The following is a 24111-nucleotide window of genomic DNA, read 5'->3' on the forward strand; positions in this document are numbered from 1 at the left end:
TCACAGGTACAAAACAACTGGCTGTGTTCTGGGTAATCGTTTTTCTGCCTTGTACTTTTTCCTGCAGATCAGATGTCAAAAAGACTAAAGTTAAAAAGAAGACAAACAACCCACAGTTCGATGAAGTGTTTTATTTTGAGGTTGGTATTTCAGAAGAATGGGTGGTAAATTCCAATGCTGTGTGCATTGAGCTGTCGCCGCTGTTGCATGTTGGGCCAGTTGCAACCTTTTGGAGGGTGTTCGAAACAGAGCCTGAGAGAGCTGTCTGTCGAGGCAGAAGTATATCACTTTTCCAGGTGAATGGAGTTCTTCTGCAGAGCAATACCCTCCCCCCTCCGCAACTTGGCCCTTCCGAACCACTCATCCAAGCTTTGAATTAGTGCTTGATAAGTGAGTGCTTTCTAGACTGTGGTTTTATAGCCTCTCCACCCTGCGTTTCTTGGTCAATGGTGGGAGGACTGTCTCACAGGAAATGTAAAAAAGCTTTAAAGGCAATAGCAACAAGCCATTCAAAATCTGAAGGTATTGGTTGCTTGCCAACATGCTGTAACACAAAAGCTCTCTCTTCGCTTCAATAGAAAGCACTCCCATTCCACTGGAAATGCCTAGAACTTTGTGCAATAGGACTTAAAAAAAAAAAGATGAATGAAGGCAGGGCAAAGCCTAGCATCATTCAAAATTTTGCCACCCCCACCCACTTGTTTGTTGTTGTCTTGGTAGCGATCACAGTAGGAATACATGCAAACTTGGAACAGCACCTCAACCCAAACCCTGAATGAAGTTCACAATACTGTCCGTCCCCGTCCCCCCAACATTTGTGTTCTAAAAGAGCTTGTTGTAAAGCAAGCTTTATCATTGAGTCTAAATAACTCCTCACATTGCCTAGCATGCAGCTGCTAACCAGACATGAAGCTGCCTTGTCCTGAGATCATTAATCAAGCTCAGTGTTGTTGTCTGTTCCAGCCTTCCCCCAACTTCTTGGCCTCAGATATTTTGGACTACAGCTCCCATCATCCACAACCAGTTGTTTGGCCAAACATCTGATGCCTTCCAAATGTGGCTGGGGCTGTTGGGAGTTGGAGTCCAACAACATCTGGAGGTCCACAGATCTTTCACCCGTATCATCTATTGTGCCTCAGAGCTACCTTTTTAAACTCGCGTGAGACAAGGGTGTTTTGTCCTTCTCAGAACTATGGGCCAGTTATAGCATTTTTTAACTGATCGACTGGCAATTTTTGAGAGGCACAGCCTGACAATCAGTGCCTCATATCTTCCCATCAACTATTACCTTTTCAAACACAAACATTCCTCTTCTCAGCTGGGAACATGTCCAGCTTGTATTTTCTTTTTGCCGATCTCAAAGGTTCCATGTTGCTACTCCTACCATCCATTTCTGTCACATGAGTTGATAATGAGGCCTAGCTGCTTTTGTCTTGGCATCTGTGTCCAGGCTGTGTTCAGTACTAGAAATGGTGGAGGGAATAGACATGTTGGTATTTGGCACAAGAGGCAGCAGCTAAGAAAGGCCATATCAGAGTCTATCCTAGCAAATTATCTTGAGGCCATAAGGATGGCTGTGTCTACAGCCTCAAAGACTTGAATTGGTAAGATTCTGCCATAATCTGGAAGGCTATGACCAATTTTTAAAGCTCTAATTAAATCAAATTTACTTTGAGTCTGCCCTCTGTAACAGTGTGGATGTGTCCAAAATGAAATTAATTTTGTAAGTAGCCATGGAGAGGTTTTACAAAACAGTGCAATAATGATGCTGAAATAGTTTGGTATATTGAATTACTGTACTCAGTTGCTCCAAGGTGCATTTAATTTAAACACATAATTTACAACTGTTTCCAGTGCTTCTACTTCACATTATTTTCATGATTTGCGGGAAATAGCCTTTAAATGTCTGTTTGTGTGGCTTTGTATTTGGAAAAGTAATTTCACCTCCTTCGTTTTTTTTTTTTAAATCAGTTAAATCATTCTGGTAATATGTTTAAAAAAGAAAAATGTATCACAAAGTTACTTTTGTGTGTGGGAAAGAACCACTACTGACCCATAGAAACATTTTTCTATTTTACAACAGGGAGGAGCCTTTGAATATATTCACATCTCGCTTACAAGTACAGTTTAAGCTGTGGTTATTGCTGGGTGGGGTACTCTAGTGGTAGTTTCTGTGTCATACTCTGGTTAGAACTGAAAACCTCAAAGCTTTTGTTGCTGCAATCATGTTATGAGAAAGATCTATAGATAACCTAAATGTTAAAACAGTTTCCTCCTATGTTTTACACACACAGCTGCCTGTGTACTATTATAAGTGCATTGTGAAGGATGTGCTGTTAGTATATTCGGAAGATAACATCTATGTTAAAATAAAATTTAAAAAAAACAGCTTTTAGGATATTTACCTCGATCCGAGAGAGTCAAGGTATCAACATGTAGATTTGCAGACAATATTGGTTTGCCTAACTTAACTCCCAAATAAAACAAATTAAACAAAAACAATAAATGCTGTTTGCAGTCTTTGGAACCCCTGTAATGACTGGCTTTAAGACCTAAGGGTAAACTGGCAAGCAATTTACTCCGATACTGTTTTCTGCTGTCCTTTGCCCCCCTTCCCCCCTTCCACCAGATGTTTTACCTCAACAATAAGATAAGAAAAAGAAACTATGACAATCTAGGTATAAAAAACAACCTGCTCCTTATGTTTCCATTCCATTTTTAACAAAGGCAACCTGAATTTATTTTGTTTAATGTGTGCAATAGTGAGCTTGTTCCCCTCCCTTTTTATCCTGATGTCATCACGGCAGCTTGGCTTTAAGTTCCATGTGGCAAATGTTATTCATCACTTTTCCAGCTTCCGCACCTAGTGCAGGTATGGGAAAACCCTTGGCCCTCCAGATGTTGCTGAACTACAACTCCCATCTTCCTTAGCCATACTTGTTAGGACTGATAGATGTTGTAGTCCACCAACATCTGGAAGGTCAAAGGTTCCCCACCTCTGACCTAGTGCATTCACATATGGCAAACTGCTGTGGGAAATGATATATATTTTTGGTAACTATAGTGAATATCTTCCCTCCCTAGTAAACACCCAACAAATTTAAAGGTTTTTAGAATTTAGGTTAGATTTGCCACTTTCCCACAAAATACTGCATTCAGAGTGGCTCACAATTAAGATTTCAGGCTAACCTTTAGTTTTAATGTGTATAATGGGAAAAAATCCTTTCCCTTTTGAACACCTATTATATGCCATCCTGGAGACACATGGGTGGGGGACTGAAACTTAAATTAGGGTGCAGTTCGAAAGCATGTCAAAGTGCAAGTAGATAGATAGTTACCGCTCCAGTGGGAAGGTAAACGGCGTTTCCGTGCGCTGCTCTGGTTCGCCAGAAGCGGCTTAGTCATGCTGGCCGCATGACCCGGAAGCTGTACACTGGCTCCCTCAGCCAGTAGCACGAGATGAGCGCCACAACCCCAGAGTCAGATACAACTGGACCTAATGGTCAGGGGTCCCTTTACCTTTATCTGAAGGTAAAGGATGGTTAAGTTCAGTCAAAGGCGACTATGGGGTTGTGGCGCTCATCTTGCTTTCAGTCCAAGGGAGCCGGCGTTTGTCCACAAACAGCTTTCCAGGTCATGTGGCGAGCATGACTAAACAGCTTCTGGCGCAACAGAACACTGTGATGGAAACCAGAGTGCACAAAAACACCATTTACCTTCCTGACACAGTGGTACCTGTTTATCTACTTGCACTGGCGTGCTTTCGAACTGCTAGGTTGGCAGAAGCTGGGACAGAATAATGGGAGCTCACCCCGTTGCTGGGATTCGAACTGCCAGCGTTCTGATCGGCAAGCCCAAGAGGCTCAGTGGTTTAGACTACAGCGCCACCCACATCCTCTAGGGTGGTAGTAGCTAAGCTCTTGTGCTAGTAGGGCTTTGTTTCTGCCACAAGCCCTGTGTTTCTCAAGGGCATTGATACCAGAAAAAGTTGTAGAGCAGATAATTTAGCAGTCGGTCTGTGAGCACTTAGAAAAGGATGCTGTGATAACTAAAACCCAGCCCAGGTTTCTCAACAGCAAGGTATGCATCATCAACATCCTTAACAAACCTCTACTTAGCTGGGAACAAGCCCAATGAACCTCCACTTTGGCTTTTTTTTTTTTTGAGTAGTTATGTATAGGACTGCATTGACAATAAGTGAATAGCTGCAGAGATAGACCTAGAAACCATTTTCCAAATCAGATTGTCAGCTCCTCTCCTTTTTCCTTTTTTTAAGAAGTAAGTCTTTGGTGTGAAAATATGGGCACTGTATTTTGAGGTTTAGCAATCATCATGATAAAATTGTTGTAGATCTGAGATTGTGGGACCCCACTTTCTTCTTCTTGCTGCCAGATTTTCAAGGGAATGTTTAGTATGGTTGACATTATGTGGTTTAAACTGGAAAGTGGGGTATACTTAAGTATGTATGTTCAGTAATTTATTACCTATTCTAAAAGCTTTTGGATATGGTGAAACAATAGTGGCTTTACACCTGTGAAACTAGTGCAGTGCATAATCTGATTGTGCTTCCCTATATATAGTGACTGTTTAATGAGATTATTGTCAACTAATGAGATCCTACTATCTTAACATTTCTTACCTGCACTAGATTACGAGACCCTGCAGCTATAACAAGAAATCACATTTTGATATTGAAGATGCCGATGAAGTTGACAAGATGGAAATCAGGTAAATTCATTGCATGCACAAACAAAGGCACTCCCATCCCCATAAGGGTTGTGCAGAAAGTGTGAGCAGTCTCCACTTCTTCGTGGGTCATGTGAACTCATTTTTCTTTCGTATTTCTTCTCTGAGATAACTATTATTTTTGTTTCCTGGGCATTGTGCATTGAGCATTTTCAGAGCTCATTGTATTCTGAAATTATGGCATGGGTTTGAGCCCAGCATCAGCATACAACATGGTCAGCCAAGTGCTAGGGCCACAGGGGGACCCATCATGGCTGGCGCTGCCACCCCTTCAAACAAACAAACAAACAAACAAACAAACAAACATTACTTTTATGGCCCAACACCAAGAGGAGAAGAAACCTGGAAGAGACGTGGAAGTTTGTCACTGTCTTTAGTTCATCACAATGACTCTGGGCAGAGGGATGCTAGGTTGGATGTGTGGCCCAGAGGCATTGTGGGTGAATGAAGATAACAGCAACTACAGTCGACAAACTACAATGTACGGTAGTCACTGCAGCTTTCGGTGACCATTGCTGGTCTATTGCCTATTGCTGTGGTGATCCAGCACTAAAAAAAATACTGGAACCTGAACTGTCTAGTTAAAACCGGTCAGGTAGTAGTTTCATCGTCACCACAAAGGTTGTTTCTTTGTTTTGGAGCTTGATGGGTGTGTTCCGCTCCCCCCCCCCCATAAAGGTTGTTTCAATTATCTTTATATGACAGAATCTGAAAAGGCTCTTTCATTGTGTCTAAGAACAATATAAAGCAGTTCCGAGTCTTGTTGGGAGCACAAAGATTGTATTGTATAGAGGTTTATTAAATGATGAGATGGTGCTTCAGTAATAATAGATAACGAAACCAATTGGCAGTTGTTTGGAGTAGGGCAAACTCCTGAATTTTTTTTAAATCTTTAAATAATCTGAAGTTCTGTTTTGTAAATGTTCATTCAGTAGATTGGATTCCTCTGAGTGTTGATTCGCTTTGAACTTACTATTCTTTTCTTTTTTAAAAAAACTTTTTGGTTCCCAGCAGAGATCAGCGCAAAGCAAGCAAAATGACAAGTGAATGGCTGGAGGTTAAGCCATTAAGAATATACTGTTCAGAAGGGGAGATAAAAGCTAAACTGGCAGTGTAGTGTAGTGGATATAGACATGCTGGGAGAGCTGGTTTTAAAACCCCCCTCTTCCCCTACCCACACTAGTGAAACTCACAGCGAAGACTTGGGCCTGTGTCTCTTTCTCTCATTCTAACCAAACACACCAGAGATTGTGAGGATAAAACAGGAGTGCCCCCAAACTACCCTGGTCTCCTTGTAAGAGGGATGCAGTACAAACATGCTTTAAAATGCAAACCTTTTGCAAAGGGTTGCTGTTGCTTCCTTATTTCTCAACCCACCTAGCAAGAGAGGAAACTCTTAACTTTGATTTCCACCATTTTTATCATACATTGGCCGCCTCGTGCTAAAATGGTTACTGGGTGAAATGCCAAATAGGTTCTGCTGAGCTGCTTTAGTGGTGTACTTATTTTTTATCCTGTTTCTTTCTGCTAAACAGGCCTACCCGTGCTATTTTCAGCTGAGCGCTCTAGTGACTCTTTGAATACATTACTTCCTTTTAAGAATTTCTTTTTCTTTCCCCTGTTAGTAAACTAAAGTAATGGCCCAAGACAAATAAAGCCCAGTCGTCGTCCCCCCTTAATAAATATTCAGTAAGTATATAAATCTAGAAAATCCAGGGTTAACAAAACTTACTACAAACATACAGGGGTGGAGCAAATCAATCATTATAAAATGGTAAAATGAAATACTGCAAATGCCATTTGCTGCGATATCTGATCAATTCCACCGTCTGCATTTGTGCATACAAATTCTGTGAATACACCGTGCTGTCAATTCCTCCTTCACCGAACGATCCTACAGCAACGCAGACTATTTTGAACTTTAAAAGATAGAATTTTCTGTCTCATTGGTAGGTTTGGGTGGGGGACGGGGAGATGAAAGTAGTAAAGACACAGACAAACATTTCCTATTTCATATTCTCTCCCTTTCTCTGGTTATGTTACAGAGTTGACCTTTGGAATGCAAGCAACTTGAAGTTTGGAGATGAATTTCTCGGGGAACTAAGGCTACCTTTGAAATTTCTCCGGCAGTCCAGCTCTTATGAAGCATGGTACTTCATTAGCATAAATATGTCTTATTCTTTGCTTCCTTCCCAATATTTTGAACTATAAACTTAAATACTGCTTATCTCAAAAAATTCTTTGTTGATCTGATTACTACTACTACTGCCATTGACCCCATCACAGCTACCCAGGTTCAATATAGTAGTTGCCCAGCTATCACATGACTAGAGCTGGGCAATTTATCAATACATCATCTGAAACCAGTCTGAAGTTCAGATCGTGATAACTGTTTCAGAATTTTTGAGCTGGCAATATAGTTCGTTCCCCAGCTGCGGCCAACATAGCTCGTTTCACTTCTGTGTGATGCTTGTGTCCTGCAAGGACATTCGATGCTCACCGACTTCCTCCCTCAGCAGAGGGAGCCCAAGAAGCTGGTCGCCCACCTACCTTTCCTGGAACAAGCGGGCTGCCTGCTTCCTCCCTAGCCCAGCCACCCCTCCTTATTTCAGACATTGTGATATATCGTTACATTGTGATGGTTAGCTGGGTGATATATCACGATGTTGAAAACCAGGTATCACCCTGTCCTACGCATGACATGACTTTTTTGACATCTCTTAAAAAAAAAAATGTTCTATGTGTTTTTCTCCCATCTGTTAGGTATTTTCTGCAACCCAGAGATAATGGAAACAAGTCACTGAAACCTGATGACCTGGGTTCCTTGAGGTTAAATGTGGTTTACACAGAAGACCACGTTTTCCCTTCAGATTATTACAGCCCTCTTAGAGACCTCTTATTCAAATCTGCAGACGTTGAGGTAAATTTGCTTGCTGCTTACCCCTGTTCCATCTGTATCCTTCACAAATACTTGACATTTTACTACAGCCACAGGGGATAGTGCCCCCTACCTCCCTGCTAACCATAGTTAACAGATACTGGGTTCTGGAATATGCATTAGCTTCCTATGGAGGCTTCCCTCCTTGGAGCAAATTTCACCATGGTTAAAGTGTCCCCAAGTTTTTAAGAGTTTTCATTTTACTGCCCTCTTGTGATTAAATCACACAACCAACCCTTGGTAAGTGCCTCATAGGCATCTATGTTAAGTGAACACTGCATCAAATATACCAGGAGCCTGGCTTGAATCAATAAAAAGTGGGTTAATTCTCTAGAGGGATACAGCCTTCAGAAGCTTTTATTTCTTTCCATGTTTAGCCTGTTTCAGCATCTACTGCCCATGTACTGGGCGAAGTCTGCAGGGAAAAACAGGAGGCAGCCATACCCCTGGTTCGACTCTTCTTGCACTATGGCAAAATTGTGCCTTTAATCAGTGCAATTGCAAATGCTGAAATAAAAAGAACTCAGTAAGTATAGCAGTGTGCTTATTTTGACATATGTTAGTCTGAATGGTAAGTGATGGCTTAGGGGCTGCCACTTAAAAGAGAGTGAGAAAAGAGGGCTCTCTCTCTCTCTCACACACACACACACCCCGTACTACTTCTTTATAAGGGTTAGATAGCAACTAGAGTGGTACCCTGCAAGACGAATGCCTCGCACAACGAAAAACTCGCAAAATGAAAGGGTTTTGCGAGTTTTTAGTTGACTCGCGAGACGAATTCGTCTATGCCTGTTTTTCGCAAGACGAATTCGTCTCGCGAGGTACCACTGTAAGCCGGCTTACCTTTTCGCTCCAGTCGGGAGGGGTGTTGTCCGCGTCCGCCATTTTGGATCGACTGTGCATGTCTGCGCATGTTCAGACATGCGCAGTTGATCCAAAATGGCGGACGCGGACAACATCCCTCCTGACCGGAGCGAAAAGGTAAGCCCTCCCGGAGCCGCGGCGCTGCGTTTTAAGACTGCAACGATCGTCTTGCGGAACGAATTAATTTTGCCTTGTGAGGCACCACTGTATGTGTAATACCAGTATGAACGAAGGCTGCGGCTGAGGGGGAGCCCATGGCCTCTGGGGTGGTGGTGGTTTGAAATCTACACGAGTGTCATTATGGCAGGGTCAGGATAGCAGAATTTTGAACACTGCAGCTATTAGTTGAATAGTTGGAAGAAAATCAAAACGCTATTCGTTTTAGGCTAAAAGGAGCAGAGGTAGGTTTTTGCAATTCTTAAGGTGTGTTTATTTAAATGCAAGTGCCTATAAAATGAATGAAACCTACTTCCAATTAGTCTTAAGATGCATTTTTTTATTGCTGATCTTACTTTAAAAGTCCCCCACACCACCCCCCAAAAAAGACTTTGCAGCTTTTAAAATACATTTGAATTCAAATGCAGGACTTCCAGAGTCATAGGAACCAATTCTTAGTGGTGACGGTCCTTTTGTCGCCCAATAAAATATTTGAGGGGTCCAGCCTCCCCCCCCCAAGTTCATGGGCATTGCCATTCAAATGGTGTGTTGTATTATGTGATCAATTATGTGGGATGAGACTTATCTGGCCTCCCCATATTTTATCCAAGTTGGCACCCCTGCAGAGGGGGGGGCAGCCCTATGTATGCTTTTCCTACATTATGTTTCCATTACTTAGGTATTATCCAATCTGCCCTCCACTTGCCAATTCAACACTCCTTCCTTTCCTATCTGTCAACACTAGTTCCTACTTATAAATCCCCCTCCACAAAAAACCCAACTGCTCTATAATTTTGGAGAATATGATTTGTCAGGTTGAAGAACACAGAGCTCTCTTAAAATGCAGAAATTTTAAAACCAGGTTTCTCTGGTTTATGAACTGAGCTGCCCCATACCACTATCTTACGTGTTGATTTCTTCCCAATACAAAGTGTGAGGGTAACACAAGACTGAAAGCACAGCAGTACAGTACAGGTGAAACTAAAAAAATTAAAATATTTCTTTCAGTAATTCAACTTAAAAGGTGAAACTAATATATGAGATGGACTCATGACATGCAAAGCGAGATATGTCAAGCCTTTATTTGTTATAATTGTGATGATTATGGCGTACAGCTGATGAGAACCCCAAATTAACAATTTCAGCTTTGGGGTTTTCATCAGCTGTACGCCATAATCATCACAATTATAACAAGCAAAGGCTTGACATATCACGCTTTGCATGTCATGAGTCTATCTCATATATTAAACTCCAGTAGCTAATGAAAACAATTGCTTACATAAATGGACTTTTCCACAATATTCTAATTTTTCAAGTTTCACCTGCACGTCTTAGTCCCGTCTGAGGTTTTCCCGATGTCCCTATTCCTGTGAACAAATTCCATACACAAATCTTTATGCACCCTAGACCTGGTATGGTAGGTGGAGTGGCTAGCCTTGGATTAGGACTGGGGAGAGCTGGATTAATATCCCCACTCTTCCATGAAACCTGCCTGGTAGCCTTGGTAAACTGATTTACATGATTAGTGTTAGGAATCAAATGAGATAACCTTGGAGAAGGAAGAGGGTGCAGATGTGATGGATAACTATGACAGTCACAAGGCAGTATGGCTGATTACTGTGCTCCATCAGGGCTGCTACTGAGCTGTGCATTTATTTGTCTTACAGCTAGTTACCCAACCATCTCCCTCTCCGAGAGGGAGCTTCTTCCTTCATTTACTTTTTTGAAAAGGATGCTTGTTTTGTTGTGCAGGCTTAACCGTCAGATAGCTGCTCTTTACTTTCTTTCCACCTTTCCCCTCTAATCCCATTGCCCAGAATAGAACTGGAATAGAAGAGAAAACATAGAATCATAGAGTTGAAAGGGACCCCAAGAGTCATCTAGTGCAGGAATCTCAACTAAAGCATCCATGGCAGACGGCCATCCAACCTCTGCTTAAAAACCTCCAGTGGGTGCATGCTTGCTTAAAGCTGGCAGGTGTGCAAACCAGTTTCCCTGTTGTTTTTAAGACTCATAAAGGAAAACTATTAAATCACCTCATTTGGGAGCCATTGCATGAGCTTCCTAGGAGCAAGAAGTGGATTGCAAATGCCTACTACTTTACTTCCTTTGTTGCATGCTGAAGTCGATGGCTGCCATTAGTCTCTACTTGTAATGAACTCCTAAGGCAGCGGATAGCAATTTTCTTATGCACATCTTAGGTCAGGAATGAGAAACCCATGGCTGTCTAGATATTGCCGACTGCAGATCCCATCATTCCTGACCATAAATTGGGCTGGTGTGAGTTGGAACCCAACCACAAATTTTCCCCACCCCGTCTCTGGTCTCATTCAGAGAAGATGGTTTATGTGCATTCATCTGCTCCAACTGCTTCTTTTATTTCATCATGTTGGTGGTTTATCAAAAGAAGGCTAAATGTTTGCTTTCAGAGACCCAAACACCATTTTCAGAGGAAACTCATTAACTTCCAAGTGCATTGATGAAACCATGAAACTGGCAGGGATGCATTACCTTCAAGTAACCCTGAAGCCAATTATTGATGAGGTAAGAGCACGTTCAAAAACCATGTACAGTCTTTAAGGGACGCATGCACATGGTATTTCTTGTCATTGTTCCACGGGGCTTATGCCTAAGTTTTGGGAGGTTATGACAGACACATGTGGTAGTTGCCTATCTAGTGAGTCAGTCACAACACCTGAATACCATGGTTTTATATGCAATTGATGTTCCGCAGTGCCCCTCAGATGCAAGCCTTGCATTACAAAAGCAAAGCATTTTGATTCTGGATAGGTAGTATGTAATGTGTATAAAAAAGAAGCAACTCATTTGAATTTGTGCTTATTTTTAGAGGGTGCACATGTTCTTGCTTGACACTCTGGCAGTGTTTCATTATCTCTGCCACACAGTTGGCCTGTCCTCCTAATGTTACAAATAAACAGACCACAAATTTCCTTTAATTGATTCAGCACTTTCCTAACTGAGCTGCAAATGCCACAACTTGCCAAGAAGTCGTGTCCCGCCCCACCCCCACCTTAAAAATAGTTTTGCTACATTGTTCTTCATAAACAAAAGGGGAGATTGGAAAATACTGTTTTCTTAAATGCTTACTTGGTGTTATCTCCTTTTTAGCGAGAAATTAAATTTTAACTGAAGTTCAGTGCAGATAATTACAGTGGTACCTCGGGTTGCGGACATGATCTGTTCCGGGGTGCCGTTTGCACCCCGAAAAGTCCGCAACTTGAGCGGTGATATCGCGCATGCGTCAAAGTGCGATATCGCGCTTCTGCGCATGTGCAGAATGCTTCTGTGTGTGCGGGCACAACGAAACCCGGAAGTAAACACTTCCAGGTTGGCTGCGTTCGGAACCTGAAAAAGCGCAACCCACAGCTATCGTAATCTGAGGCATGACTGTATATTAGAATTAGCTGGCTCCTTGGAAACCATGATTTATAAATTGGTAGCCAGCCCCTCCTCCCTCCCACTTGAATTCCCCCACCTTCCTTCATCTGCTCTAACCAAAATAAAGCTATACACATTTACTCAGTGGGGCTTAATTGTGTGTAGATGTGTATAGGTGTGTGCTCTTAGTGTTGTAATGTCAACACTAATTACATATAACAGTGTTTATCTGTAATGTCACTAACCATGTTCAGTGGAGGACTTCCCATCTTAACCAGTATTTTAAACCAGGGTTTGAAGTATGTTTGTTAAATTTTCTTGACGAGGCAGCCATGGTTAGTGTCAGGGATGTTGAATTACTAAGCCACATGTAAAAACATAAGGAAAAGACAGAAAGTCACTTGACTGGGGCTTGTTCCTGATTTGGGAAAACAAAAAAGTTTTGTTTTAAATAGAGAAAATTTATCTTCAGGGGAGCTAAGAAAAAAATTAATCCTATGCTGTAAAAACAAAACAAAAATTATTTCAATTTATTCTAGATTTGCCAAGTTCATAAATCTTGTGAAATTGATCCTGTGAAGTTGAAAGATGCTGAGAATTTGGAAAATAACCGGGTATGCAGTTCATTTTGTAGATGAAAGCCCAGGTTTCCAGTTCATTCACTTACTACTGTCTGATATGCATTTAGCATCTGTTGTGTGCTAGGTGCTGTACAGGCCATCTTTTGCAGCTGGGTTAAGTGGCAGTGAGTAAATGTGCTACTCTTCTATACAATACTGGGCTGTATGATATATCTGTAACAGTTTCCAGAGGTTTTCTGGCGAATATTGCCATATAATTACAACAAGAACTGTTTCACATGTTAACATGTCCATATATAAAACAAAATAACATGCTGATGATAATGTCAGATGATATCTATGTGGGTATTTCACTGCACTGATTCACACTGGAAAGTTGCAATTCCGAACATGAAAAGTGGGTTGTGTACACAGCGAAACAAAGAATTCCCTCCACACACATGTAGGATCATTTCACATGTCAGTTATATTTGGGCTTCCTTCATGCAAGCACCTTATTTGTGGGTATCCCATAATATGTGATCTTAGGTTAGAGGTGCTTGCACGGTTGTTTTATCGCTTATTATTATTTTTCCCCCTCCTAGGAAAATCTTAGGCAATATGTAGACCGGATTTTCACGGTCATTACAAAATCTGGGGTCCGTTGTCCTACAGTGATGTGTGATATCTTTTTTTCACTGAGGGAGTCTGCTGCCATACGCTTTCAAGGTATGTTCCTGTGTAAAGTTAAAATTGTAAAATCTCCAAAAAGAATGTTAAGGTGATTATCACAGTTGCACTAGCCAGAACACTACACACTCCTAATGTATGTGCAGTGATTGTGTGCTGCTAATATCCTGAATAGGACGTGCTGCACACGGTGTGGGTCTCTGTTGTGAAGAAGTCGGGCTCCAGTTCTTGAAGAAGTCTGGCTCTTCCTCCGAGTTATTCCAGCCCGCCAACCCAGTGGTTTCCTTCATTTTCACCTTAAGAACAGTATAAGTTGCTGAGTTAACTCGGGTCACTTAAGTTCCACCCCTAGCCATGGACTGAGGGCCAAACTACACATTGCTCTCAAGGTGTAGCATGCAGCCATTTCTCTGGTTTTTCTTAAATTGATTACATGTGTGTAGGGAGGGGGCTTGTTCTCGAGACTGCAGAGCATGTGTTGTGGAAGTTTATCCCTGCCCTCCCCAGCCGCAGCCCCTTCCACAGCGCCCCCCCTTCTCATACACAGCTGTGAAGCTAAGCAAAAGAGTTTCCATTGGGGACTTTAAAAAAAAAAAAAAAAGTCAGCCTTATAGCTGCGCTTGTAGCTGCTGTCCCAGTAACAATCACCCCCTCTCCAAGCCTGTAGGTAATTACAGAAAAACAAGAGCCTGAATGCAGCACATTAAATGTAACATGTTGCTTGACCAGTGTTAGAAACTGATAAATAAGCTAGTCGCCAAAACAGAATGCCTAGTTGCCATTTGGGGGCTAGGTGGCTCAAAAGTCGTACGGCTTTTTGGTTCCTGAAATTCATTCAGATTGTGCAGATAAAATGTAATGGATAGAATTCTACAGGATGTGTTGCTAGTGTGTGAAAACAGTCAGGTTCCTTCCCACGTGTCAAAAAAGGTTATTTATGTATGCCACTACTGTGGCCTGTTTTCTGTTAGCCCAAAAATGGAAAACAAGTGAGGTCCCAACTAAAGAAGAATGGAAACGTAAACTGATGGAATATGCGCAGCTTGCAGACCTAACATATAGAAGAGAACAAGAAGAACATACATTTAAAGAAGATTGGAAAACATTTATTGATTATACGGGGGGGAAATTGTGTATACTTGAAAATGTTGGCAGCATTAAGATGAATTCAACAGTGTAAATAAGTTTTGATGGATGTGATGGAATGCTGAATGGTTTATGTAAAATATGCAGGGATTTGTGCTATGCAAAATGAACCATGGAAGAGAAGATGGGAAGTCATTGATATTTTAAAGTTGTTTAAATGAATATTCTAAAATGTAAAACAGAAAATTTAATTAAAATTATGGGGGTGGGGGTGGAGAAAACAGTCAAGATCCAAGGATACCCTGGCATGCACCTTCAGATGGCAGAGATGTCAGGTGTCATCCTGGCACCCAGGCATCTTTACTCACTCTTTGTGACTTTATCTAAAGCTTTTTAAGAATGGAATTGCAATGGGTTTGTGTTCTGTTTTTAAAATTGCAGATGATCCAGATGTTAGGTATACAGCAGTAAGCAGCTTCATTTTTCTGAGATTCTTTGCACCTGCGATTCTTTCTCCAAATCTCTTTCATCTTACACCTCATCACCCGGTAAGTGTTGCATCTTGCTGTCTTCTGCTGGAAGCCCTGTGCCTTACTTTCCACTGTTGGTAATATTTCTCCAGTCTGCCTCTTGAGTAAATAAGGATAAAAGTTGTGCCTGGTTAGGTATACACAACAGTCTACTGCAATGCGCTCTACGTGGGGCTACCTTTGAAGGTGACCCGGAAACTGCAATTAATCCAGAATGCGGCAGCTAGACTGGTGACTGGGAGTGGCCGCCGGGACCACATAACACCGGTCCTGAGAGATCTACATTGGTTCCCAGTACGTTTCCAAGCACAATTCAAAGGGTTGGTGCTGACCTTTAAAGCCCTAAACGGCCTCGGTCCTGTATACCTGAAGGAGCGTCTCCACCCCCATCATTCAGCCCGGACACTGAGATCCAGCACCGAGGGCCTTCTGGCGGTTCCCTCACTGCGAGAAGCAAAGCTACAGGGAACCAGGCAGAGGGCCTTCTCGGTAGTGGCGCCCGCCCTGTGGAACGCCCTCCCATCACAGGTCAAGGAGATAAATAACTACCTGACATTCAGAAAATACCTGAAGGCAGCCCTTTTCAGGGAAGTTTTTAATGTGTAATATTTTTGTATCTGATTTTTGTTGGAAGCCGTCCAGAGTGGCTGGGGAAATCCAGCCAGATGGGCGGGGTACAAATAATAAATATTATTATTATTATTATTATTATTATTATTATTATTATTATTATTATTATGAATCCTTTTCATTTTGGACATGTCACAAGGTGCACAGAGACAAGATGATTTGACTGCAGGGCCTTAAAACCTCAACCAGTTGCAAGGAAGATTCTGTCTCTTTGAAACTCCTTCTCCTTGCAATAGTTCAAGAGCATTAATGGCCAATCTGACAGTGTATGATTTGTTTCCATAGTTGTGGCTCTGAACTATGAAACACCAAGTTAGTGGATGGCACAGAGCATTATAAGAATTCTGGGTTGCATCCAGTGATGCCGTTCCTCAAATGGGAGGAGTCCTTCCATTCTTTGGAACAGAAGAGGAGTGGAGATTTTTGCAGCCCCTGAAAATCTTCTCCAGGGGGTTAGGGAACTCGTTAGTTTGGGAAGTGGGTAAAGCAGTTAAAATTCCCGCCACCTCCCCTTCCATTAGCAGATGCCTCTGCTAAATCAAAGACAGTTCTGTGGTCAGGACTCCTAGGGCACTATCAGAATCATCCCTCTGTTTTTGAAGATGCTGTAGAATGATACCATTCCTAAGAAAATGACAATTATTCCTTTTTCTTTTTTAAACGAGTAATAACTGCACTGGCAATCATATTTGTGACATGCTGCTAGACCAGTTCTGCTCTCACAATAAATCAAAGAGATCTTGCTAGATAACAATTGCCTTTACGTGAAACCAAGCTGAGCCCACCTTTCAGATGGTGGGCTGGAAACTGCTTTACACCGGTTATAGGTGAACCCCGCCTATAGGTTTTATGTTTCTATGAGTTCCCAAACAGCTTCTAAAACAAGTTTTAATACCTACTGATATGAAATAAAATGTAGTTAAGTAGATCTTTTGCTATGTTTAAAGCACCTTAAGGCTTCTGTTGAGAGCCTAATAATTTCATTCCCATGTTTGTTCCTTCAGAAAGTGCTTTTGAAACGAATAAATAAGAGGTTCTGAAGGAGTGGAGGAACCCTTAGAATTCCCACAGAGAGATCAGGAATTTATCGAAAGTATTCAGCATGCACTTGCAAATTAGGTGAGGAGGCTGGAGGACCTTCCCACTGCAAGAGGTTGAACTTCAGCCCTTCCTGTCTCTTCCAGCTTCATTTCTCTTGTGCTCCAGGGCAGGGGAGTGCTTTATTCTATGTGTATAACACAAACAAGCATGGAAGTTTGGTGCAGCATTTGTGGTCTCCTGCGCTCTTTAACTATAATACAATCGTTTTCTCCTTTTCCTTTTCAGGATCCACAAACCTCAAGAACTCTGACGCTCATTTCCAAGACCATACAAACATTAGGCAGCTTATCGAAATCTAAGTCTGTAAGAATTTTGCATTCTTTCCCCCCTCCCTTTTCTGGGTTCTTGGGCATTCCCACCCACCTTTTAAATGTGTGTTCAATTGATATGATGATGAAACACTAGGAGCACAGCCCTTCTCTGCGAGGGCACAGCATCCTTGTGGAGACAGATCCTCACAAGGGAATGATACAAACCTATGTCCTCTCCTCTCTGCACATGTGTGGGCAATGTGCCAGGCACTTCTAGGGAATGCCTGTTCCACCTCCTGTATCCACATCATCCAGCCTTCCCTCTTTAGTTGGTTGTCACATGAATATGAGCTCTAATGTTCCTAGACCAAGGAGGGAAATACACTAGGATATGTGTTCAGGTATCTAACAGTTCCCTGGGGTGGTGAAATAAACTTCTGAGAACTGCTTCATGTGACTGCACAACACGGCCAGCCATTTCCCCCCCTTGCCGTTGAAGTTTGCTTCTACTATACACATCATGTAAGGAGCTGGTACACCCTTTTGTGGTGAAGCCCTACAAAAAAAAATCGCAATTGGCAAGAGAAAACAGCAACCCAGGCCAGAAAAAAGTGGTTCCTGCCTACATTTGTTTATTTTGCAATACTTATATACCCAATGATTGTAATAAAAACCTCCAAGCAGTTTGCAACAAAAAAACACCCTAAAAATTAAAATTAAAATTATCAATAAAAGACCGTTAAAAACAGGTATATAACAACAATCTATTGATAATTAAAGTCAACAGGAAGCAAAATGGGTTTGGAAAACCTACCAGCATTCTACATATCGGGATAGGCTTGCCTAAATGAAAATGTTCTAAGCAGGCTCTGAAAACAGCAGAGTGAAGGGACCTGCCTGATGTTAATAGGTAGTTTCAAAGTGGAGGTGATGCCACACTGAGAGTGTTCTTAAAATGAGTACACATTGAGTTCATACAGTCTCATATAGGTACTAGTGCACATACAAAGTTCATGTGAATTGGTCCTGAGTTTGGCGATTAAATCGCTTGTGGACTGCATCTTTTGCCTTCTCTACCCAGCCCCGATTGCCAGTTTAGAATGAATGGCTAATCTGAGTAAACAGAGTTTGGATTATATCCAAAATTTAAAAGGAAATGTCTTGATTTGTGAGCTTGGCATGTGCCTCTGCAAAAAAAGAAAAAAGTCTATAGTATAAGGAAAAAAGACATATGTCTATGAATGAATAAGTCTTAAGCCTTTTGCTGACTTTGGTGTTTTGAACTTCTGTGTAAATTGTCATATTTCAAGATAAAAACCTGATGGTAGTTTGTATTTCAGGCCAGTTTCAAGGAATCATATATGGCTACATTTTATGACTACTTCAATGAGCAGAAATATGCAGATGCAGTAAAAAATGTAAGTATTATCAACAAACTCTTGCATACTTTGTAGGCTTAATAACATTTGCCAGTTGAATAAATACTTAATTAGTTACATATCTATATCCTGAAGAATCAGCTAAAAATGAAGAGGTTGAAAAACATGAGAACTATATCCATGATTGTGCTTTAGGACACAGATTTGAGGTTTTGCCTCCATCCATAGGCCTCTTAAGGGTTACCGCAAGCTATGTGGAACAGATATTGTGGTGTAATTATTAGTGCCATACCAAAATCTGCCCTCTAGTTTCTCAAAAGTTTTCTGCAGGCATGAAAAAAGCTTCATTTTTATATCCCCTTCTCAGGGTGTTCTAGAATTTCTTTGGATTGCTGGTGGGTGTGGGGTTTTGAGTTTCACTTGTCATTGCAAGGTGGCCAAGTGTGGTATGGTTGGGTGGGTGTTTTTCTTTCCTGTAAACATTTTTCCAGCAATCTGCAGCCTCCCTGGCTGCCCTCACTTTCCAATATTTTTTAAAAACAACAACATGGGAGGAGTTACTTCATGGCGACTTTGAAGTGCAGGCACCTGGGAAGGTTGCAGAGTGCAGACGACTGGAGAGATCATCTGTAGATACACCATTTGGTGACCTAGAAATTAAGGTCAGCACAACAAAAATCCTGCACCCTACCCATGATATAAAGGTATATATCTCCCCTTCATAATTGATCAGCAACTCATTCAGGCAGCAAGCCTTTTTTATTTTTTTAATATTGAAAATGTTTATTGATGCTCTTCACACACATACACAGAAGTATAAAAAGGGGAAAAAGAAAGAAAAGAATCACAAATTGACAATACTTAATCGCTTATACAATTATACATTACCTCTTCTTCATATTCAAAAAAATTCATAATTTCTTCATCTCAGTTCCTTCTTAGTAGCACAAAGAGAAAAAAAGAAAGAATAAAAAAGGGGGGAGAGAAGAAAATAAAAGAAAAAAGGGGGAGAGGAAAGAACAAAAAAAGAGGGGGTGGGAAATACCAAACAAACAAAACCATAAACAAAAATAAGAGGAAAAAATGGAAATAAAAATAGGAGTAATACTGACTTCCACTTGTACTCATTAAGCCTTTAGATCACATATGGGTAACATGCAGGCTGCACAACACCATTGCAGACCTTCCTTTGGTTACCGAGCCACCACTACCACCTCTCATCCCATGCTGGCAATCACGCCCCCCCCAAGCCCACCAAACAGCTGTGAGAGGTGTGATATACAGAGCAGACAATATTGAGTTAGAAGGACCAGCAAAGCAGCTTGCTATGACCTATGAGAATGTCTGAAGGAAGTCTCAGTGTGAGGTCAGGGGAAGAGGAGTTACATCTGTTGGTACACATATCTGTTTCTGTAAATGTTGGCAGAGCCGAAGGGCTGAGTTATATATCTGATGTGAAGGCCTACAATATGATTCAGCGTAAGGCTCTAATCGCATTTAATTTGGAAATGGATCTTTGATTTGCTTGCATATAAAGCTTTTTTAACATTATTTTTCTTCTCATTAAATGTCAAATAATTAACCTTGTGAAGTTCAGGCATTTCCATTTGTGCTTTTTTTAAAATCAGCTCTGCCAACTGGTATCAGTACTAAATCCTTATTTCATATATATATTTTCTCATCCAAGTTCTTAGATTTAATTTCATCCTCTGGAAGAAGAGACCACAAAAGTATAGAGCAGGCGATACTACTTAAAGAAGGGTGAGTATGCATCAGGCTTTAAAAACAAAACAAAACAAAACCTGGAGCAAATTCAATTAATAAATAGTTCAGCATCTGTTTGGGGTGGAACATAGTTCCTTTTTTTTGGTAGTGCTGTCTCTAGTATATATTCATTAAGCAAAGGGAAATTTCATTTTGTCAAAATTGGAGATGCTACCAAATTGTTAGGGATGGAAGTACCTTAGAGGATATGATAGTAACTGAAAATACAAGCAAATTTGTTTACACCAGAAATATTTTGTGAGTTACCTAAAAGCTAAAAAATTGTACATGATAGAAAGCTGCCTAATTCTGAACATAATTTGAATAATGTTCCTGCATCTTGTTTGCCCCCTAAAAGTTATTTTTTGTCTTTTAGTTACTTGTGTTCATCTTTCTTTTGCTTTTTAAAAATAAGTTTGTATGATTTTCCTAATCGTCCCCTCCTAACTCTTAAATGTGAAATTTCTACATCTTTCTTTTGCTTCTGTCTGATTTTTTTCTGTCTCTCCTTGCTTGGCCTGCTGTGTTAAGGACTCTTAAACTAACAGTAAAGAAAGTTGATGATAATAGTTCATGCAGGTAAGATGGTGAAGGCAGTTGGTATTTAGCCACAGCTACCTGCCAATGGCATACTCTCCCTTCATATCATGAGAGCATGTTCAATTGGGGGGGGGGGGGCAATAGGATATCCATGCAGGGTGACTGAAAAATCAGATGGGGATTTTTTCTTCTCTATGCTGCATCAGTACCTACTGAACAAGCAGGAAGGTGCCTCATCAAAGGGCATTTAGCATTCGTTCTTAAAAATGCATCAGAATCGGGGCGATTTTTCAGTTCCGGCATCTCTCAGTTGCATAGCTGTCAACCCTCCCTGCTGTTTCCCAATGCTATAATAAGGGAATTTCCTGTAAAAAAGGGAAAAGGTTGACAGCTATGCTCAGTTGGCCCCCAGAAGTGGGTGGAAAGACCTGACCAGCCTCAGCAAAGCCCTGCTGCACCTCTGGCTCACAAGGAGACCCCTCCCCCCCGGAGCCCAAAGGGGAATCATGTACGGCGTTCGGAGAGGTGTCTCCTCATGAGTCAGAGGAGCAGTGGGGCTTTGCTGAGGTTCTTCAGCCTGACTTAGCTATGATAGGGCCCCTCTTTGCTACAGTGGTACCTCTGGTTACGTACTTAATTCGTTCCGGAGGTCCGTTCTTAACCTGAAACTGTTCTTAACCTGAAGCACCACTTTAGCTAATGGGACCTCCCGCTGCTGCTGCGCCGCCAGAGCACGATTTCTGTTCTTATCCTGAAGCAAAGTTCTTAACCCGAAGCGTTATTTCTGGGTTAGCGGAGTCTGTAACCTGAAGGATATGTAACCTGAAGTACCACTGTACTTCCCATCAGAATCTGCTGCTGTCGTCTTCAGGACCGCTGTATTTGGGTACCAAGTCCATATGACACTACAATGAAGGCGGAATGTGTCAATATTGCCTTTCATTATTACCTCAAGGATTGTCTGGAAATGTTTTCATATGTTTAGGTTTTACCTGAGTTTCGGTAGTTTAGTCCACCCTGAGCTGGAAGCTTTGATAAGGATTTTTTCTTGCTGGTAGACGATACAGAGTTTACCTGAAACATTTTGACATTTCTTTCCTCTTCCCGCCCCTGCTTTTTAAAAAAGCTTATTATTAGTAGTAGTAGTAGTAGTAGTTTCTTATTTTTGTTTACGTCAAGAACAGTCAAAGTGGCTTTCGTGATTTCTTAAAACTGTGATTTATTTTGAACCGTTATGTGCCCAAGTTAAATTAGCTTTCAGACTGGTTACGAAATGGAGATTACAATAATTCAATATATAGTATGATCCCCCACCATCATAGATTCATATTTTCATGATCCCTTACATTCTTAAGTTGAAACAAAATAAAATAAAAAATTCCTTCCAGTAGCTTTCTAACTTACCAGATAAAAACAACCTGTGCAACTAGTGACTTGGTGTTTATTTACAAGTGATGCCCTTCTGTCTAGTATAGAGGTTAACAAAATTCTACATATTCTGTATTAGAGTATGCTTACATAGCAGTTACTTTTAGTGACTGGATCTGTCTTTCAAAATGAATCAAAGAGAAAAGCAAGGTGGAGAATATTTGAAAGTTTAAACAAGAACACATTTTACCCTATGATGTACATGCAGTTCTACTACTGTAGAATGTCTGCAATCACTTTGAAAAAATTTCCATGCCAGCAACTTGCATGTGGAAAAGTTTCTTAATTACCCATGTAAAGTACTGGTTTGAAACGTTGATGTTTTCAAACATGCAACCCCTTGCAAGCAAAATGAGGTTGCTTAGTTATGTAAGAGGAGAGACTTGCTAAATTGATCCACTAAGTGTTGCCTGGAACCTTCCTAAAACTGAACTTAGCACCTATTGGTTAAGCCTATTTTACTCAGTGCATCCTCATTGTGGCATATTTCACAGTGTTCCCTTGTCTTTGAGGGTACAGTCTCTTGATTACTATTGGGGAATATAGATATAAATTCAATAAATAAATAATATATAATTCTCTCATCTTCTCCTTTGCAATAGGTTCATGATCAAGAGGGCACAAGGTAGGAAACGATTTGGTATGAAGAACTTCAAGAAGAGGTGGTTTCGACTTACCAACCATGAATTTACCTATCAGAAAAGCAAAGGTATTAAAGATGCTGTCATTTTCATTAACACGAGAAATACATATAATTAATATCTTTATCTGGGAGAGAGGAGGGTGGATGTTCAGGTAGAGTGCTACAGTTAGTCTCTGCTCATTAATGTCAGGCGTCAGTTCTGAGCAAAGGACTGGTGTGTGTCCTCTGCTGCCATCATCCTTTGCCCTTGGTTGTGGGCTGTTTTGGCAAGTGTGGGGGAAGCCAGGAGTAGCAGTGCTTGACTTCAGACTTGCAGTACAGTTACTACAGAAAAGAAGCTGTAGAAGCCTAAGCCCAAGGCAATGTCCCCCCCCTCCATACCAAGTGTTTCTTTTTAAGCAGAGGTTGGATGGCCATATGCCATGGTTTCTTGAGATTCCTGCACTGTGGGGGGGTTGGACTAGATGACCCTCGGGTTCCCTTCCAACCCTACAATTCTCTGACCCTGTTTTTCTGCATTTGCCTACTGCAGGTGACCACCCACTGTGCAACATTCCAATTGAAAACATTCTGGCAGTAGAAAAATTGGAGGAGGAGTCCTTCAAAATGAAAAATGTAAGCTACCCCCCCTTTCTGTTTTTAAGAACCATGTCTTCATTAATGTCAGCTTATGTCAGTTCTTGTAGAGAACAGGTGTTTCAAACACAATCATGTCAGGAATCACAAGACCACAGCAAGAACAGCCCTGCTCCCGCTCTAGCAACGATATCCCAAAATACAGCCTATTCAGATGAAATGGTTACAAACCCTGGCTTGCTTATAGTAGATCTCTTCTGTAAAAACTAAGTTTATGATGTCTGAACTTTATGTAATTGTGGTTTTTGAAATTGCCCCGTCTTACATATATGGGGGTGAAATTCCATCATTTAGTCTTGGAGAGCATGCATTTCATAATACAAGTCAGAGGAGGTGCAGAGACGAAAGTTTATGTGTGAATTCACAACCAATATAAAAGTGCCTCTTTTATCTGGAAGCATAAATTATGAGTTTGATGTTTACACTTGTGCATTTTTTGTATATTTTTATAGGGTGGCTGGGGTATACATTTTTTACATTTCGAGAGAGAGAGAGAGAGAGAGAGAGCACTAGGCAACCAGAATAGTAGAGCTTCCTCTGCAAAAAGCTTGATTTATGAATTACATTATACTACCACTGTTTTTAGATTATATTGTTTTCAACGTTGGGTTTCATGTGTTTTGTTTTTAAAATCATGTAGTCAATTTGTTTTCTATGGTACAAAGGGGGGATTTGTTTAAATAAACAAGCATTTTAAATCCTAAACTGCTTGTAATTAAAGGAGAATAAACTGGGCATACTGAACTGTGACTTTCTGTGAGCCGTTATCG

At 41.1% G+C, this 24111-nt stretch overlaps 1 protein-coding gene across 1 annotated transcript in view; it reads left to right on the forward strand.

The window, feature by feature from the left end:
* RASA3 (RAS p21 protein activator 3) overlaps positions 1 to 24111 on the forward strand; it is a 129915-nt gene that overhangs the window by 99908 nt on the left and 5896 nt on the right. Inside the window, 14 exon segments of the mRNA XM_033147705.1 lie at positions 68 to 140; positions 4649 to 4728; positions 6792 to 6896; positions 7510 to 7666; positions 8062 to 8210; positions 11134 to 11248; positions 12643 to 12717; positions 13269 to 13392; positions 14881 to 14987; positions 16926 to 17003; positions 18292 to 18369; positions 20018 to 20091; positions 22665 to 22771; positions 23238 to 23320. Of these exon segments, the coding sequence (XP_033003596.1) occupies positions 68 to 140; positions 4649 to 4728; positions 6792 to 6896; positions 7510 to 7666; positions 8062 to 8210; positions 11134 to 11248; positions 12643 to 12717; positions 13269 to 13392; positions 14881 to 14987; positions 16926 to 17003; positions 18292 to 18369; positions 20018 to 20091; positions 22665 to 22771; positions 23238 to 23320 (1405 nt within the window).

The sequence above is a fragment of the Lacerta agilis genome, chromosome 4, assembly GCF_009819535.1.
Source record: "Lacerta agilis isolate rLacAgi1 chromosome 4, rLacAgi1.pri, whole genome shotgun sequence".
In the NCBI taxonomy this organism is placed as follows: domain Eukaryota; kingdom Metazoa; phylum Chordata; class Lepidosauria; order Squamata; family Lacertidae; genus Lacerta; species Lacerta agilis.